This window comes from Babylonia areolata, chromosome 10, assembly GCF_041734735.1.
Source record: "Babylonia areolata isolate BAREFJ2019XMU chromosome 10, ASM4173473v1, whole genome shotgun sequence".
NCBI classification, from domain to species: Eukaryota; Metazoa; Mollusca; class Gastropoda; order Neogastropoda; family Buccinidae; genus Babylonia; species Babylonia areolata.
In genome coordinates, this window is record NC_134885.1 from 17,104,167 (window position 1) to 17,124,523 (window position 20,357).

At 43.2% G+C, this 20,357-nt stretch overlaps 1 protein-coding gene across 1 annotated transcript in view; it reads right to left on the reverse strand.

Annotated features, from left to right (window-relative positions):
- Positions 1–2,368: 2,368 nt before the first annotated feature.
- The window catches only part of LOC143286833 (t-SNARE domain-containing protein 1-like), a 21,103-nt gene continuing 3,114 nt past the window's right edge, over positions 2,369–20,357 (reverse strand). Inside the window, exons 3-4 of the mRNA XM_076594656.1 lie at positions 7,934–8,107; positions 2,369–7,055 (exon numbers count right to left, since the gene is read on the reverse strand). Of these exons, the coding sequence (XP_076450771.1) occupies positions 6,763–7,055; positions 7,934–8,107 (467 nt within the window). The 3' untranslated portion in view covers positions 2,369–6,762. The remainder of the gene's footprint in view (positions 7,056–7,933; positions 8,108–20,357) is intronic.

Genomic DNA, 20,357 nt, shown 5'->3' on the forward strand with positions numbered 1-20,357 from the left:
GTGTGTGTGTTTGTTTGTATGTGGTATGTTCATACATAAATACCTTCTTTTTTTTTAACTTACTTTTCTACATTTATTGATTTAATAATATATATATATATATATATATATATGTGTGTGTGTGTGTGTGTGTGTGTGTGTGTGTGTGTGACAGTCAGTGCTAGTTACAAGTGATTAAAAAAAAAAAAAATCCAGTGTTATGAGACTGGACTACAAAAGAGAATTATGGACAATCCACAGCCCAATCACATTTTTTAACACATTAGCAAAATAATCAATCAACTGCAATGCTATGAAAATTTAATTAAAGGATAAGAAGATGGCAAATATAAATGTATCAAATAGATTTCAAACAACACTAAACTTGATGACTTGTCTAGGTGTCAGAAAATTTGAACACCTTAATGCAGTTTTCTAGATGGACTCTTTGCACATTACACAGAATGAATGTGTAATAAACAAGTGTGGTATAGATTCACTAATGAGATTACTGTGACAAATTTTTTAACCCAAATATGGAATGACAATGATTTTTTTAATAGAAAAATATTTTAGATGGACATTCTCTACATAAAGATGCAGTGGCTGGCTCATACACTCAGTCATAATTCTTTCAGGATGCCTTTGCACTGGGTAGAACCGGAGATTAGAAAAGAGAGATAAACCACTTGCAGAAATTGCTGAAGCCAGGCAGCCTGTGCCGCGACACGCATTCATTATTCATGAGCTGCCTTTGCCCCGCCCAAACTAAAGGAAAGCGTCAGTCGAACGCAGTCTCCTGAGTGATTTTATAATTTGGATTACACCTTTTTTCCCTTTTCTGTTTGCTTCATCCCACACAGATGTCAAATTCAATTTTGTTGTGAATAACATTCCTAACTATTTATATGTATTGGTTACTTTTATTTCCCTATCACCACAGGGGGTCAGCTCTATGTTCCCTCAGCTCTATGTTCCCTCAAGTCAAGTAACATGTCATGTCATGTCATGTCATGTCATGTCAAAGTGACCAGTGGTAAAGCAGTGGTCAGACTGACCAGTGGTCAAGCAATGGTCTAACTGACAAGTGGTCAAGCTATATGGTCAATCTGACCAGTGGTCAAGCGACTACAGTCATATTTGGCCTCAAACGCAGTTGCTTCCCTCTCTCTCTCTCTCTCTGTGTCTCTCTCTCTCTCTCTCAAGTCATTTTCATTATAAACTCACGCTTGACCACTGGTCAGTTTAACCATTGCTTGACCACAGGTCATTCTGACCCTTGCTTGACCACTGGTCACTCCGACCATTGCTTGACCAATGATCATTCTGACCATTGCTTGAACACTATCACACTGACCATTGCTTGACCACTGGTCACTCTGACCATTAGTTGACCTCTGGTCATCATGTAACTTGAATTGAGGGAAAATAGAGCTGAGGGAACATAGAGCGGTTTGTTAGGAGAATTAGCTCTATGTTCCCTAAGCTCTATGTTCCCTCAAGTCAAGAGATATTTACGTCACGTAATATGGCATGGCATATGTCATGGCACATGGCATGATATGACATGGCATTATGACATGACATGACATAACATGTAACTTGACTTGAGGGAACATAGAGCTGAGGGAACATAGAGCTGAGGGAACATAGACATGCATCCCACCACAGCACCATTTTTCACGAGTCGAAAGATGACCTCCATTGCGGAAAACTATAATATTGGTCTTATCGAGATTCACTGTTTGTTGTAGTCTATCTGTTTCTTGCTTAAGGGCATTTAATTGATTTTGTAACCCTATGGGTGTGTCAGACAAGAGAACAACATCATCAGCAAATAGCATTAAGAGCAAATCTGTTGCGCCAGGTATCATTTGTATTCCATGTCTCCCCTTCTTTGATAACTCCACTGCCAATTCACCGATGAAAAAGGAAAACAGCTGTGAGCTTAGCATACAACCTTGTTTAACCCCTCTTGGACACTGTAAAAAGTCTGAATAAATACCTTTGTCACGAACACATACAAGTACAGAATCGTAGATGCTTTTAACAGCCATGTAAAACTCCCGAGAGAGAGAGAGAGACAGAGACAGAGACAGAGACTTAGAGAGAGAGATAGAGCACAATACAACGGTCTGCTCGGGCAACATGAAGCGTTCGTATATATATGCATTATATATATGATTATGTAATATAGATAGATTTAGATTTACATACTGATAGATCTATATGAAATTATGTATGTATGTATTCATGTATGCATGTATGTATGTATAGACAGATGTTAGAAGAGAGACAGAGCTGAATATGTGTTTTATGTTTTGATATATATATATTTTTTTTTTTTTTTTAAGAAATGGTGATGTAAACCAGAAAGTGTGAAGAAAAAGTAGCGTTACGAAAACGCAGTTCAATAATTTATAACTGTCTCTCTCATGTGCAACATTGCGCTAGGGGGGGGGGGAGAGTTGGTGGTGGGGGGGGCTGCTTTATTTTCTTTTTATATTATCTACATTCAAGCAGATGCAAACGTGCTAAAAACCAAGCAAAAATGAATCAGTTTTCATTGTATACAGCGAATCTTACTACACGTGGGAAATTCCAGGCATAACTTAACTTTCGCTTTACTGCAGCTGAACCGTCAGAACCGACCAGTTTCCTTCAGGTGGGGAAGGAGAGGGTGATTTACCCCCACCCTTCCGCACTGCGTGTGTGCCCCAAAACGGCTTCAGCACTGTTATAGACAGTAAGAAGGGGCCTGCCGCGAGTGGTTTATCTCTCTTTTCTAATCTCCGGTAGAACTCTGATCAATCCTCAACTTACATGTCAGTCCTGTTTAATAAGTGAAGTAATGTGGAACAAACACTGTCATCAGTACTGGTAGATGTATGTACATGTTGCCTTTATCATGATGACAATACAGGGAAGCCGTCTGTTTGCCGAAGTGTTTTATTAAAAATTTGAAGTATTCTTTTTACGGAGTGATTTCTGACATGCTGGACAGTCATAGTGGCCATGGTCATCCTGTGGTTCAGCACCTTGCAAACATGCATCACAATGAACATGCACCCAGCCACTGCAAGTTGTGCATTCAATCCAGAGTATTTCAGGATTTCCTGTGTTGTCATCATGACTAAGGCAACATGTACATACCTCCACTGGTACTGATGACAGTGTTTGTTCCACACGCTGTTTGTCTTTGAGATCTGGTTTCTTATTAGCTGTTCTTTTCGCTGGTATGAAGCGATGCTGTATTTCAAACTTTTTATTAGAAGGAAAATTGACTTTTTCTCAGAACTTGTTATACCCATACCTTCTTGCTTACTCTTTAGCATGCCCTTACCAATTGTTAGTACATCCTTTAAACGATCACGGACCTCTCGGTAAATATTGACATCATCAATGCTGTGTAAAAAACTAATGATTTCAAGGGCCACACTTTCAGTAGCTTGTAACTGCTGATCTCTGTCAAAACTGTGTTCTTCCAGCCTGTTTTGATAGCATATTACCGATTCAAAGAAATTTGTGTGGTTTTCATCAGAATTACCAGGGTCTCAAGTCACTTCATTCTGCTTTGTAGTTTGCATCATATGGACTGCATGGATGTGCTTGCATGTAACAACTTTGGTCAGAAAGTCAGGACAAGTACATGAATACATATGAACACAAACATGACAGAAGTCACATACTAATCTGCAGCTGCACTGGCCACAGTCTGTCTTCTTCACATAGTGTAAGCAACCAGGCTCAGAAGAAGAAGGCACCTTCCATTCACCTTCAACTTCAGTTTTCTCTATGCCTGCCACATTGTTGGCGTTTTTGTGCCTATTCCTTATTTCACGTATCCGATTAGTGACTTTTCCTCTTTCTAGTTTAAGGAACTGATCAATAGCTTTGTCTCTGGCAATTTTTAGTAACATCACCAGGAGGTCTTCAATCCTTCTCCTTCTACGTTCGTGGGCTGCAACTCCCACATTCACTCGTATGCACACAAGTGGGCTTTTACGTGTTTGACCGTTTTTACCCCGCCATGTAGGCAGCCATACTCCGCTTTCGGGGGTGTGCATGCTGGGTATGTTCTTGTTTCCATAACCCACCGAACGCTGACATGGATTACAGGATCTTTAACGTGCGTATTTGATCTTCTGCTTGCATATACACATGAAGGGGGTTCAGGCACTAGCAGGTCTGCACATAAGTTGATCTGGGAGATCGGAAAAATCTCCACCCTTTACCCACCAGGTGCCGTCACCGTGATTCGAACCCGGGACCCTCAGATTGAAAGTCCAACGCTTTAACCACTCAGCTATTGCGCCCGTCTTCAATCCTTCTATTTTGTTTCTTATCAAAATATACATCCTTCAATACCCGGTGAAAAGCCTCTGCAAATATATTTGTATTTGCAAGAGATCCTATTCTATAACATGCAGCCCAGAGTTTTGTTTTATTTCCTTTGCAATAATTATCATTAAAGTATCCGTGGAATGTTGGTGAATTTATTTCCCAGAAGCTAAGAGCAGACTGAAGAAGTGTAAGAAATTTTGGTTCATTAGTCTCCATCTGCAATAATTTTAAACAGGCATAAATGTTGCATTCATTTTCGACATCTTTCCGATCTTTCCCTGAGTTTTTGCCGCCAGGCCTTGTCAACATGCCATGAACAATACAATCTCTTTTCAGGGGCTTGTTCAAAGGCTTCACACCAGGCATTATAAAAATTATTGGCTAAATCGCTCATGAACACCTGTGGTGCCAAAGACTGACCACAGGCATTCTTTATGGCACTGAAAAATAGTTTAAGAGTCTTTGCATCTTCTTTATTGGAAATGGCCCATGCAACAGGAATGGCTTCTTGATAGTCATCTAGAACTAAAACAGTTGTTAATAAATATGTGTATTGTGTTGTACCATGTGTGGAATCAATACAGACAATATTTTTTGCATATTTTAACATAATGTTCCTTTGGAAATCATTCTGAATACACAAAAGAAAGTCTTCATTTTCTAGTGAATCATGTTTATCATCTGCACGTTTGTAAAATATTATTGGGTTGTCTGATGATTGTTTTAAAGCTTCTACCCACAGGTAAACACTTTCTGCATCGTGCTCATCTCGCCTGGCTCGTGATATTTTGAACTGCTTATTAATGTTAAGAATATCTTTTCTAGTGACCATCATGTCTCTGTCAATATGTGTTATGTCAGCTCTTATTTCATCGAGAATAGTTTTAGCATCAAGACCCTGTGTGTTTACCTACAATGAAATCACGTAGACCACTAGAAATGTTCAAATGTGCCAGTTTCAAACAGTGGTCTGTGTGCTCAAAGCAAAATTCAGCTGTCACAGTTCCATTTTCTACATTTTTACATGTTATATATGAAGTACATCGCTGTCCTATCTTGCAGGAGCCTTGTGATTTCATGGACCTAATACGATTTTTAACTAGTTCAGGTTTGCCAGAACGATGACCAAAAAAAATGTGTTACTAAGAAAACTTTTCTCTTCTGGGATCCACATGATTGAGTATAATACGATTTGGAATCCTTCTCCACCTTCCTTTTCCATTCAGTAAAATCTGTTTCATTATTGAACTCTTTGGTCTGTATTGACATTAAATTCTTTTTTGTGCTTAATGCGGTAGTGTTCTATGAGGTCTTGAATTGTAACACATGTAAACCCCTCGTAGTCTTGACAAACACAGTTTGTAGGCTAATTGCTTTTGTGTTGGGCATACTCAACTGTGTGGTTTGTTAGTTTGTGTTTGCACAACCCTTCCTTTGAGCCATAATTTTTATCACAATAAGGGCAATTCCTTTTATTTTTTTTTTCAAAGAGGGGAAAGACTGAGCTGAGTGAGAGGTTTTTTCACAACTAGATGCAGTGTGGTTATGTGAGGTCTGTGAAGTGCTGCCTTCTGGTTTGTTCTGTTCTGTATCCCCAGTGCTGGCTTGTGCCTGACTGCTGCCAGAATGGGTATCCATTGTGTCTGTCTGATCATCTCTAATGTGAAAATGTTGCTTGTTTGCTTGGTGAGATGAGGATTCTGTTTTTCTTTTGCGTCTTAATCTGTCCTTGCTGTTGTAGGTGTGCTCACTTTGTGTCTGGCTGTCTGGTGGGGAACTATATTCAGTGATTCTGTCCGTGCCGTTGTAGGTGTGGTCACTTTGTGTCTGGCTCTCTGGTGGGGAACTATATTCAGTGATTCTGTCCGTGCTGTTGTAGGCGTGGTCACTTTGTGTCTGGCTCTCTGGTGGGGAACTATATTCAGTGGTTCTGTCCTTGCTGTTGTAGGTGTGGTCACTTTGTATCTGATTGTTTGCTTTATTTAGTCCATTTGATGTGTCAGTGTCTGCATGTGGGAAATGTTGTTTCATTATGGACACATCAAGATCTTTGGTCATGAACCACCTGATGAGGCCTCTTCTCAGAAACCATTCGTACCTCGATGGGTGTTTCAGGAAGATGCCATCATCAGCCTTAGGTCCAGTTAATTTTCTGAAAAAGGGCTCATCAGTGGCAGCTAGCACAGCACACACACCAGCAATCACCCCACAAACATTGCTGCAGATCTGGATGGGGTAGTTCCTGCATTTTTTTTGTACATTTATGCTGGTGGCCTGAAGAACTGGGGGGATGCATAACTATTACTTTGGGTTTGTCCAGATTTTCTATCCCAAAGGCACCTGTGTATGGAACCAGCCACTGCAGAAGATCTTCAGGAACCTCCCACCCCAAACTGTCACAATACATAATGACCCGATGGTCTGTAAGGTCCATGGTGATCAATACCCAGTGTTGCCTGGTCGTTTGGGAGAGCCAACAAAAGTTTTGTACCGTTGGACTCCCTGACCAGGCACCCTGTCAACATTGGCCACCAAAACCAGTCTCTCTACTGGAACATCGTGCCTACTTGCCAGTCGCTGGAGACTATCCGGTGTGGACATACCCACACACACCGTCAGAGCAGGTGTGCCTTGTTTGTTGGCCCTGTCTGCCAGCCATTGCAGCTGAAAGGGATAAACCCACCCTCCACGCCCTTCACCGCATAAAACGGCCATCTCCTCCACAGTGCTCCCTGTGCACACACATACACACAAGATTAAGTTTTTTTGTTTTTGTTTTTTGAGACCAAATTTCTTTATAATGAGAATAATAAAATAAAAAATCTTTGTCAGAAAGTTCATAGCATCAGTCGTTAGAAAATGTAACTGATAATCTGGATGTTTCTCCTTTAAGCTAACCAGTCATGGGGTTCAAGGGAATTACAATCAGCATTCTATGATATGAAAATGCTTAACACTGCTTTAAAAAAAATTTTTTTATTCATAATCATATGTTCATAATGTTGATAAAGTTAATAAAAATAATAGTAACTTATTGCATTTTCAGATTTGTATAAAACTTCATATCAGTTTGTGTAATTGTTAGACCTGCATGCCTCTAAGTCTGTCAACCTGAACTCTTCAGCAAGAGCACTATAAAAGAATTTAGAAGAAAAAAACCCAACTAATACCATGTTTGACATTCTTATCCAAAAGTGAAGATCACAGTACTGCACAACTTTTTCTTTCTACACACACACAGATATATATATATATATATATATATATATAGAGAGAGAGAGAGAGAGAGAGAGAGAGTTACTTGAATGTTGACATCCCACAATGAAATTCAGTACATGCCAGTGTGTGAGTACACACAGAAAATGAATTTGCGCAATGAGTACAACTGTAAAGAAATGATTGTACATCATTCAGAGAGGAACCAAAACTACTGTATTCAGTTGGAGTGGAGGGTAAACATACATGACTTCTTGGTAATTTATGGCCAAAACAAGTAACCAACATATCAAATTTTCATTGAAAACAGTACTTTTTTTTTTTTATTAGCATGAAATACTGTCCACATAGAAACTAACAAAGCTACTGGGATAGATACATAAATTTAACATACCATACTCATTGATGAGTTCCCTTGCAGGCCTGTTCCAAATGATGTCCTTGAAAGCTTCCAAGTTGTTGACATGGTCAACATCAGGAATATATCCTGGCACTAGGAAAGCGGATTCAAACCACTTTTGCTCTCTGGCAAAATGTTGTGGGTACTGTAACCTCCTTGCATGGGAATCTGCAAAAAAAATAATGATCCAGATTGTGACATCTCTCTGACACAACGATTCAGTTTTTGTATTTACTGTGTACAAGATTGAGGTGGGTTTTTTTGTTTTGTTTTGTTTTTGTTTTTATAATCCAAGTCACACCTGATTATACAGTTTCATATTACTTTTGACAAAAAGATTTCTTTTTAAGTATGTACGTGTGGTTTCATGTATGTCTTCATTTTGTTTAAGTACATTCGCCTGTGATATCAAAAGAACAATCCATCTTGAACATTATCTCAGAATTCAGGTGTATCAATGTGGTATAGAATCACCCATAAAAATATTTCTTGTGATGATGTGACATAAATGTGAACCCAAAGATGGAAAAAATAAAATATTATCCTATTGACAAAAATCTGATAAGGGAAGAATTATTGAAAAGTGGGGAATGTGAGTGTCTTTAAAACATGTTCAAACAGACCTGGCTGGAAGTATACCTGTATTTTTTTTTCCCCATAACAGTTTTGCATGCATGTCATTAAATGAAAAAGTCAGTGTATGTCGCCATCCAAAGTGTTCACACTGGATATGATATGATTCTAGGGAAAACTGATATGCTTGGTGCACTCAGCACATGTACAAACCTCCCATCCTATGATTTTATTGGTGTGTAGAAATTCCATAATGACTCATGCAAACTACTAACTTTGCTTGTAAAAGAAAATAACAGTCTGCCTTACACCGCATGTAGTCTGGCTTGGAATTATATTTACTGCAGCTGGATTTCCTTTCTCCTGTTTCTTTTTCTTTTGACCTCACAGTCACACATTTTCTTCTTCTTTAGCATATGCTGGCTGCAACTCCCACCTTCACTTATATATGAGTGGGCTTTTACAAGTGAGAACATTTTAACCAACAAAATATGCAGCCATAGCCCATTTTCTGGGGTAGGCACACATCTTACATACATTTTAATAATTATTGAGCTATTTTCTAAAACTTACAAAACCAAAGTATCAAACCACAACATGCCCCCAAATCAATCACTGAATCGGTCAGGAAGAAACACTTCAAGCATGGATTTTTTCAGTTTGATATGTAATCACTGCTTTGAGTATGGTTCAATGTGTGTTGCATGTTAACTGCTGCAGGGTGAATGGGCTTTCAAGAATATGAATAAAGAAATAAATAAAGAAAAACTTCTGATTGAATATTATCAGACAAAGAGAAAATAACTGATTCATCATTTATGTATAAACTGCACAGTTACATGATTTTTTCTTCTAATTTTTACAAAGTGTCATGATTATAGTTACTTTTGTTTCTACAAAGTGTCATGATGTAACAGGGAAAGCATACATGTGACCATTTAAAAATTCTAAGAACATTTTATGAATGTATTTCTTCTAATGAGAAAGGCAGAAATATGTGGAACAGTTTGTACATAATAATCATTTATATGTATATATACCTATTTGCTACTGCTTTATTTTATTTTTATGTTATTTTATTTATTCTATTTTCATTTTTGACAGTGACTGGATGAACAATGACTGACACTAATACCCAATACTTAAAGCAGTTAAAAACCACCTAAAATAATCAAGTTATTAAAAAAATTATAAATTACTTCCTGTTTGGTTTCGAGTTACTTCCTGTTTGGTTTCATCGTCAGAAAAGTGATGTGCGCTGCAGTGAGATAAAGATATTGACGGACAGAGCAATTGTTAACGGCTTAGGTAAACCTGAATTACAGAGAAAAGCATGCGCATGACTATCAATGGGAAGATAGCTGCATCTGGTATTTTTATTCTTTGTTTGTGGTTATATTTGTCAGTTAAAGTGCTCCAATTAACACAAAAATTGGCAGATTTGTAGAATATATCACAAGAAATACGCCCAGCTCGGTGTTTTCTTCTGTGCAAAGAATATTCTTGGATAATCGCTAAGTGTTCTTGTGGTGCTTCTACATGTGACTAACAAAAAAATGGCGGATTAAAAAAAAAAAAAAAACAAAAAAAAAAACGTGTTCACTTACCTATTAAGGATCTGTGTTAACCTTCCCTGTGAATTATCTCTACCAACCTACTATCGAAGACAAGAGATATAAGGTAAGACTGCTTTCATTGAGGTCTATTCTTGGTTATTTTTGAATCATGGGGGGTCGTAGAGGAGGCAGGGGAGGTGGCTCCAAAAACAACAGGCAGGGAACCACAGGCGCAGGACGGAAGAAAAGTGAAAGTAGTTTAAATTCATCAAGAAGAGAGTCTCGTAGCAATGACAAAGCACAGGCGGCATTTCCATGCATTGGATGTAAACAAAATGTTGATGGTGAAGATTGCATAGAATGCTATGAATGCAAGAATTGGATGCACCAAGCTTGCACATCTCTCTCAGATGAGGCATTTGATATTCTGTGCGATAGCCAAGCCTCTGAGGCTGGCATTGATTGGGTTTGTGAGGAATGTCGAGCAGGTAAAAGGAAACACAAAGCAGAAGTGGCTGTTGATGACAAGCTAGACATGATTCTCAGACTTTTTGAATCGGTTGATGCTCGACTTCAGCGTCTTGAAGAAAATTGCTCAGGAGCAGCCATAGAAAAAAAGATAGAGAAGGTGGTGGAGAGGAAGGTAAATGAACTGTGGGATGAAAAGGTAGAGAGAGACAAGAGAGAGCTAAATTTGATTATTACCAACATTCCGGAGAGCAAAGCAGAAGACGCTGAGGAGAGAAAGAACCATGATCGCCTAGAGGTAACCAGTAAAGTCCTGACGAAAATCTATCCGAATATGGAGAGAAAGGATATCATTGACGAACAAGTGCGACTCGGACGAGTCAACTTGGGGACTAGACCAAGGCTTTTGCGTGTGAAAGTTAAATTTTCTGAGATCAAAACAGAGATCCTCCGCAAGGCACGCAAAATAAACGAGGGGGTGGAAGAGAAAAACAGGATCTACATAAATCCCGACTACACTCCCATCCAACGAAAGAAAAACAAAGAGCTTCGAGATGAGCTCAAGGCTCGCATAGAAAAGGGTGAGAAGAACATAGGAATCCGCAGGGGTGAGATTGTCGAGGTCACCTGGGCCCAGCAGAAGCTGGACCGGGATGAAGCCTGACAACATACCCATTCAAAAAATGAAAATAGTTTTAGCCCTTTTAACCATTCAGCTCAACCAAATACCTTACGTACAGTCCTGTACACAAATTCTGATAATGGTCTCCTTAACAAGAAAAATGAACTACTTGCTTTAATGGATGATATAAAACCCAGTATAATAGCAATCACGGAAGCTAAAGCTAAAAATCAAAAAGATTTCAATTATTCTGAATATGAAATTCCAGGTTTTGATCCATTCCATCACCTAGGAAGGTGGGTCATGCTGCTGCGCTCCTCCCCATTACAGTGTCAGAATGGTCAACGTGATGACCGTGGACACCTAACAGGAAGAAGAAGAAGTACTTACAGCGATACATAGCGAGGCGTCAGCCGTTGTGGGGACACACACGTCACACTGCCCACGACACAGCAAGAGAGAGAGAGCAGGCTCTGGTCAGATGACTGACCAGGTATGAAATGACCACTTATCACTCACTGTGCCAATTTATGCAAGTGAAGCGGACCGCAAAGGCCGTCACGTGTGTTGCAAACAGATTGACTCTAATGAAGCCAAATCTGACAAGAACTGTATGTTTCAAGGTGTTCAGTGATAGATTTCTAAATGATTCCTGAACCGATTTACGTCGGATAAGTTGCAAAAGAAAGAGCTCAACACCTACTTTATAATGAGTATAAAATGAAGTGTTGATTATTTAAGATGAATTTATAATCTTAATTTAAGTCACCTGAACAGGGTCAGTTTTAACGAGCTAGTTGCTGAAAATTATAAACTGCGTTAAATCAGTTTAGCGTAGGCGAACATCAATGGAATAGATTTAAAGATCGAATTACGACGATTCTGCCAGTATATAATACTTGTAGTTTACTGATCTGATAAAAGAGCTATTAATTAAATATTTTGGAGCAGAAACACAGATTCCAGCTCAGCTAATAGCGTACTGCGACACAACATTGGGGAGCCTTGAGTGGGCTGTCTGGCCAGAACAAAATGATGTAAGCAGAGTGACGTCACACAAGTCTGGGCACTGGTAAGGAGGGAAAACGTCGTCTGCTGTAGCTTGTGTGTGAGCAGTTTTGGAGCAAGCATAGCACGCTTGGTCACATCTCCCCCCATCTTTTGAAAACCATCGTCCGCGATGGTTAATTAAAAGTAATTCTTGTGAGCAGACTTAGCTGAGCATCAAACGAGAATGATTGGGCACGTAAGGGAGATAATTTAGCTGATAACTGATAGCTAAGCGAATGTGAAATGACTGCAACATTCTTAGGAACAACACCCTACTTCTGTATTCAAAGTGGCTTTAACCAGGTTAAGTTATGGATTTGGATTTAGTCGAATGAATCCTAACTTAACTTTGAAGAGTTTGATATAGAGAAGGGGTCCCAATTAGGTAAAATACACTATGAAGTTTGAAAGCATTCATTTGTGTGCCTATCAGTCTATCTATCTTATCACTGTCAGACGCACATGTAGAATAGCATACATGTATAATAGCATAAATAAAAAAATGAATTATTATAGCATGTTCATAGACATGAAAACATAAAGCATTGCATAGGCCATATGACAATGATAGGTCATAGGAAAGGCAAGAAGTGAAGAACAGAATAATTAAAAAAAAAAAAATGATAAAACATAAATAATGCATCACAACTGTCTCTGCTGCAAAAGAGAATTAGTTTGACCAGTCTCAAAACACTGTTAGTGGAGTCCTGGTTGCCAGTCGTGTGGATCGCCTTGGTGCAGGATCTGTTGGTAGTCACTGTCAGTGTCAGTGTCAGTCACTTTGTCGCCCTGACAGTGGTGTTGTCTACGCCGGGGCAGGTGTTGTAGGTGTGGCTCTCCTCCCGCAGCCATCGCAGGGCCTCCTTCTTTGCTGCCTCGAAGGTGGTGTCAGGGTGGTCGCGGATGAAGCGCCTGACATCGCGCCTGAGTGCAGCTGCCTGAAGACCTCTGGCAAAGGCATCACGAAGAATGGTTGCTGGCACCTGCATCACCCCATCTTCGGCCTTGTTGACCTTGGTCCATAGGTGCCGAAGATGGGATGCATAGTCGATCACCGTCTCCTTGGGCTGCTGCTGTCTGTTGAAGAAGGCAGTGGCAAGGTTGGTGGTGTCTCGCTGATCTCCCCAGTTCTCCTCAATGATGTGAAGGATCTTGGCTGGTGTGTCCACTTCGGTCGCTGGCAGCCTGACGATCTGCTGGCAAGTTCGGCCAGCAAGGGCTGAGATCAGCCAGAGTGAGGTCAAAGAGTCACACACACACACACACACACACACACACACACACACACACACACACATATATATATATATATATAAAAGAAGAAAAAAGATTCCCTCATCACATAGAAAAACTTTCTGAAAGCGGAGCGGCTGTCAAATAAATTCTTTTTATCAGTACTAGTGCCGACAGACCATGCCCCCCACCCTTGAACTTTCAGAACCCTCTCTCCCCTCGTGCCTTGCCTCTTCCCTACCCTCCACCCACCCCCTCATTGCACAGCTCCCATCACAATATCTAAAATAGGATAATTCAGATTCTAAAAACATTAATCATCCTATCATCACATAAGTACTCCAAAACATCATTCCACCCACTCACACATAGCTGCGCAAATACTCCTCTCGCCACCCCCCGCCATCGCTGCTCAATTCAGAAATAAATAATGTAAAAGGTGGGATAAATAGGTAAATGAATATACATGTGTATATATATCGGTAAGATGCCATATCAGCATTCACATGTTATAGTGTGTCAGGCACCAATGGTAGAGATTTTGCAGCACACGCTGCTTGCTGACAGACCCCTCCTACTCCCATCAACCCAACTCTCCTTCCTCCCCCCCCCCCCCCCCCCCCCCCCCCCCCCCACCCCCCTTCTCTTCTTACCAATACACTAAATGAACTCCTTCCTTGAACAGGCTGTAAACCCCCGCCAACCCCCCTTCCCCCCTCCCCTCCCTATTCTACCATCTCTCCCTTCCCCCATCCCCTTTACCCTTGGCCACAGAGTTCCGAGATAGCAAGACCAGAATTTATGGGGGTTGATACTTCATAGTATGGCACCCCATTTATCCTAAGCCCCCCCCCCTCCTTTTCACCCCCCTTCTCCCCCACAGGCCCCCCTCCCTGGCATCTATCCCTGCCTACACACCCTCTCCCTCCTCACCCCCTCTAGCACTGAGTCTAGAAGCAAGTTATTGTGGAATATAAATACTAATTAGATGTGATGTCTCCTGGGATGTCAGGCCACAGATGTTTACAGTCCCCTGCCCTTTGTCATTTCCTTTCCATCAACATCAAACCCGCTTTCTCCTTTGTTGACCCTTCCTCTCTGATTCTGATATTTACCACACATGACACTACCAGTAGAGTGTGTGTGCTATCCATGTTGATCTCTGGCAGGATGGCATCTGCTTCAATGGTCACTGCATGGTATGGTGTGTTTATCATGAGCTGTTTAGAACAGAATCAGGGCTGGGCAATCTTTCCTCCCCTTTCCCTTCCCATTTTCGTCACCTCCACCCCCCTCCCCACCCCCCTCCTTCCCATTCTCCTTGGCAGTGTGGGTTCCGTGGGAAAGCATCAAAAGTGTAAAGTCTAGCACTGCTGGTTCCAGATTGGTTAGTTTGTGGGCAGATGGAGCTCGACAGCCTGGGAAGGCAGTCCATCTAAGACAAGGAAAAGTCTGAAGTAAAACCCATGAAGTGCTAAGGAATGCAGGACAGTCTCGACATGCATTGACCCTGGGTCCATGGCCATGTCCCGACTTTCAGTAGCCGCGCCCCCGTGCCTCCGAGGAAGGTTTTTGAGCCAGAGGCTAGGACAAGGACAGTCTGATATAAAACCTACGACCTGAGGACCTCACTGTCACCGTCCCAGCTTGCTAGGCTATGGCAGATGAACCACGGGTGTAAAGGGTGGGGCCAGTACTGCGCACACTGCACTCCACCTAAAAATTCCATTGCGCAGGCTTCAAGGACACGTCCACGTCCACGCCACCAACTATTCCAAGCCCTGTAGCGATGGGAAAGGGGCGAAAACGGCAGGTGGAAGATGTCACTGGAAGCCGCAGTTCCAATCCTGCATGCAGGCGGTTCAGGATATTGGTCGCCTGATTGTTGACCCGGAGGTAACAGCATCACTCGGCAGCACCCTGAACGACCAAGCAGCCTTTTCTAGTGACAGCACTGCTTGCTCCACACGGAGAGGGGCCTAGAAAAGGTGGTCCAAACAAATGCTCATCTCCATACCCCCCAGTTGGCTAGCCGCGGTCAACGGGCATCTCCAAACGCGGTCGAACAACAATAGAGAAGAAAAGGCCGGCACCTGCCTCACAATTAGGTGCAAAAGGCCTAAAGGTAGCATGCTGGAACATCCGAACCATGCGTGACTCTGCAGACAGCAACCACCCAGAAAGGCGTTCCGCTCTAGTCGCACACGAACTTCAGAGACTGAACATTGACATTGCTGCCGTCAGCGAAGTCCGCTTTGCAGGGGAAGGCAGCCTCCAGGAACACGGCGCTGGGTACACCCTCTACTGGTCAGGCAAGCCAGAGACCGAGAGACGCCTTTATGGCGTAGGCTTTATGGTCAGGAGCACCATTGCCTCCAAGCTTGAAAACCTGCCAACAGGACACTCAGACCGAATTATGTCCATGCGCCTCCCACTACGGAACAAACAGCATGCCACTCTGTTCAGCGTGTACGCTCCAAACCTCCAAGCGGACCCCACAGAAAAGGTCAAGTTTTACACTGATCTGCGCAACCTCGTTCAGAACACCCCTGCTGACGACAAGGTCATCATCCTTGGCGACTTCAATGCCAGAGTTGGCCAAGATTCAGAAGCCTGGAAAGGAGTCCTTGGCAAGCATGGCGTTGGTAATTGCAACGACAATGGGCGCCTTCTTCTCGAGTTCTGTGCAGAGCAGCAGTTTACCATCACCAACACCATTTTCCAGCAGAAGGACAGCCTGAAGACAACGTGGATGCATCCTCGGTCCAAACATTGGCACCTCATTGATTACATCCTGATGCGCCAGAGAGACGTACGAGACGTCCTACACACCCGAGTGATGCCCAGCGCGGAGTGTCATACTGACCACTGCCTCGTCCGCAGCAAGCTCAGGCTCCACTTCAAGCCCAAACCAAAGAAAGGAGGAGCTCCTAGGAAGAAATTCCAGGTCGGCAACTTTCAGTCAGCTGAAGTGAAAGCTGAATTCCAGGCGAAGCTTCAGGACAAACTTGAAGACCCCAGTTGCCCCACAGACCCCTCTCCAGAAGCACTATGGGCACAGCTGAAATCAGCCATCCTGCAGTCCTCTGAAGAAGTCCTAGGGTTCTCGTCGAAAAAGAACAAGGACTGGTTTGACGAAAACAACCAGGAGATCCAAGAATTGCTGGCGAAGAAGAGATCAGCCCACCAGGCTCACCTTGCACAACCGTCTTGTCCGGTGAAGAAAGCAACCTTCCGGCTCATATGCAGCAACCTCCAGCACAAGCTTCGTGAGATTCAAAATGGGTGGTGGACCAACCTGGCAGAGAGGGCTCAGCTTTGTGCAGACACTGGTGACTACCGGGGCTTATACGAAGCCTTGAAGGCGGTGTACGGTCCCTCATACCAGGTCCAGAGTCCTTTGCGCAGCGCAGACGGCCAGGCGCTCTTCACAGACAAGACGTCGATCCTGAACAGGTGGTCAGAACATTTCCAGGCCCTCTTCAGCACCAACCGCACGGTTCAAGACTCGGCAATTCTCCGCATCCCACAACAGCCAGTGAAATTACAACTGGACGAGCTACCAACCCTAGAAGAGACTGTCAAGGCCATTGAACAGCTGAAATGTGGCAAGCAGCAGGGGTTGACGGAATTCCGCCGGAGGCGTGGAAGAATGGAGGCCCAGCACTACACTCCAAACTCCACAACCTCTTTGTCTGCTGCTGGGAGCAAGGCAAACTACCACAGGACCTCCGTGACGCAGTCATCATCACCCTGTATAAAAACAAGGGAGAAAAGTCGGACTGCTCCAACTACAGGGGGATAACTCTGCTCTCCATCGCAAGCAAGATCCTCGCCAGAGTCCTCCTAAATCGGCTGGTGCCTACTATCGCCGAAGAACATCTCCCAGAGAGTCAGTGTGGCTTTAGAGCCAACAGAGGCACCACTGACATGGTCTTCGTTCTCAGACAGCTACAAGAAAAATGTCGGGAACAGAACAAAGGACTGTATGCGACATTCGTCGATCTCACGAAAGCTTTCGACACCGTGAGCAGAAAAGGTCTGTGGGAGATCATGAAACGTCTAGGATGCCCCCCAAAATTCCTCAGCATGGTCATCCAACTACAAGAGGAACAGCGTGGACAGGTCAGACACAGCAACGACCTTTCGGAGCCCTTCCCAATTGGAAATGGAGTGAAACAAGGTTGTGTCCTCGCGCCGACCCTCTTCACGATCTTCTTCAGCATGATGCTCCAACAGGCCACTGAAGATCTTGGCGACGACGACGGTATCTTCATCAGATACCGCACTGATGGCAGCCTATTCAACCTGAGGCGGCTACAGGCCCACACCAAGACACTGGAGCAACTCATCAGAGAGCTTCTGTTTGCCGACGATGCTGCCCTCGTCGCCCATACAGAAGCGGCCCTGCAGCGTATAACGTCCTGCTTCGCAGAGGCTGCGCAGCTCTTCGGCCTAGAAGTCAGTCTGAAAAAGACGGAAGTTCTCCACCAGCCTGCCCCACGGGAAGAATTCCACGCTCCTCACATCAACATCGGTGAGACAGAGCTGAAGTCGGTCCACCAGTTCAGCTACCTAGGCTGCACCATCTCGTCTGACGCCAAGATCGACAAGGAGATCGACAACAGACTTGCAAAGGCAAACAGCGCATTCGGCAGGCTGTACAAGAGAGTGTGGAACAACAAACACCTGAAGAAAGACACAAAGATCAGCGTGTACAGAGCTGTTGTACTGCCCACCCTGTTGTATGGCTCCGAAACCTGGGTCACCTACCGGCACCACATACGACTGCTTGATCGCTTTCACCAGCGCTGCCTTCACACCATCCTCAGCATCCACTGGAGTGACTACATCACAAATGTTGAGGTCCTGGAGCAGGCTAAGACTATCAGCATCGAGGCAGTGCTGCTAAAGACCCAGCTACGTTGGGCAGGGCACGTGTCCAGGATGGAGGACCACCGCCTGCCCAAGATCGCGCTGTATGGCGAACTGTCCACTGGCCACCGTGACAGAGGAGCACCCAAGAAGAGATACAAAGACTCCTTGAAGAAAGCTCTCGGTGCCTGTCACATTGACCATCGCCAGTGGTCCGCAGTAGCCGCTGATCGAGAGACCTGGCGACGCACCATCCACCAAGCTGTCTCCTCCTTCGAAAACAACCGCAGGGTCAGCCTTGAGGCCAAACGCAGAAGGAGGAAGAACCATGACGCTGCAGCCGCGAACCCAGACCAGACTTTCCCTTGCAACCGCTGCGGCCGACTCTGCTTTTCCCGCATTGGCCTTGTCAGCCATGAGCGTGCCTGCATCAGACGTGGACAACGCCCTTCCTAGATCTTCGTCAGCGAAGCCAGGCCATGAGTTTCCTCCACAACCAGTGTGGGAGGGCCTGGTAGTGTACTTGGCAGATTGGTCTGTTAACTTCAGCCAATTGGAAACGTTCTGGGTCGGAAGATAGTTTGCCTACGGCGCCAGCTTGTGAAGAGGATAAAATGAATAGGCAAGTGGGGTTTCTTTCTTTTCCTTGCTTGGAGCAGGCCAGGAGAGCCAGACGGTCAAGACAGTACCATGGGGGCTGTGAGTGTCAAACTAGCATCTATTTTTCGGACTTAGTTGAATGCTTGATTTATGGTATACTTGGATTCTGTGACTAACACACTGGCTCAGTGGGATTGTGTTCTGCTACATGAACATAAAGTGAACCCTGAAACGTTGGGGGCTGTGAGTAATGCTTGTACTGGTAATTTGATTTGTTGGCAATTTACTTTCTGGTTTTTGGAAACAGTTTGGTGTTAGTTGAATTGTAATGTTGTATCACAAGAACATAATGACACTTTTGGCTGATGTAGTATTGCACAGTTAATGTAACTGGAATGTGTTGATGCAGATACCATGACTTGTGAGAGAGCATAGCCAGCATGTGTATGGCTTAAATGTATTTGAGGCTAGTGACTGAGGGAAAAGGGGGTAAAATACACAATGTAGCCAACACATGACTAAATGGAGTACTGGTTTAGGGTATTTGGGTATCCCCCCCCCCCCTTTCCTGTTTCCTACAGGTTGATATTATGGTATGATGCTTGGACATCATGTTTGGGTTTACATGTTGTGCATCTTGGCTTACATAAATGATAATGTTCAGTAACATGTCAGTGGTGTGTCAATTGTTGACATACTGTGGGAACAATGTAAGCATTCAGTCACAAAGAAACACAGAGATTATGTATGTGTTGCATGTGCGTAGAATGTTTTGGTTGTAACAGTTGGAGTTATTTTGAGGTATGACATACCTATTTTGTATGTTAGGTGGTGATGGTTATATTCAAGGTGAACAAATCTACAGGCTAACTGTTTGTTCATGCTTTTCCATGTGTGTGCACATGGGTGATAATGCAACATGGGGAACATGTGTGACTTGGTAGCTGTGATTACCATGTGCTGTAGTCATGTGTTATATGCCAGTGGGGTAACACATAGCTGTATGTGTTCAATAAGATTTGAGACCACTGACAGGCAGTCCTATGTTGGTGCACACAGGTTGCTATATATTTACCAAATTACTTGGTAACTATATGATTCCCATGTAAAAAATTTTACCAATGAGATACTTTGCAGAGACAAAGTACAGATTTGTTCAGTCTTAATGGAAAAAGCTATTACTGTATGGTGATTTAACTGGAGTTAAACACTGGGAGTTTGTAATTGTCTGCCACATACTTGGTGCGACAGCTATTATTCTATGGTGGTTTGACAGGAGTTAAACACTGGGAGTTAGTATTTGTTAGTCATATATTTGGTGCACATTAACTTATGTGCCACTGGTTGTTGATGATAAGCTATATGAAGCTTGTTTTACATCTTTACATAGATCTCTTTGAGAAGAGAGTGTACGGCTAGTCACTGAGTGTCAGAATGGAGA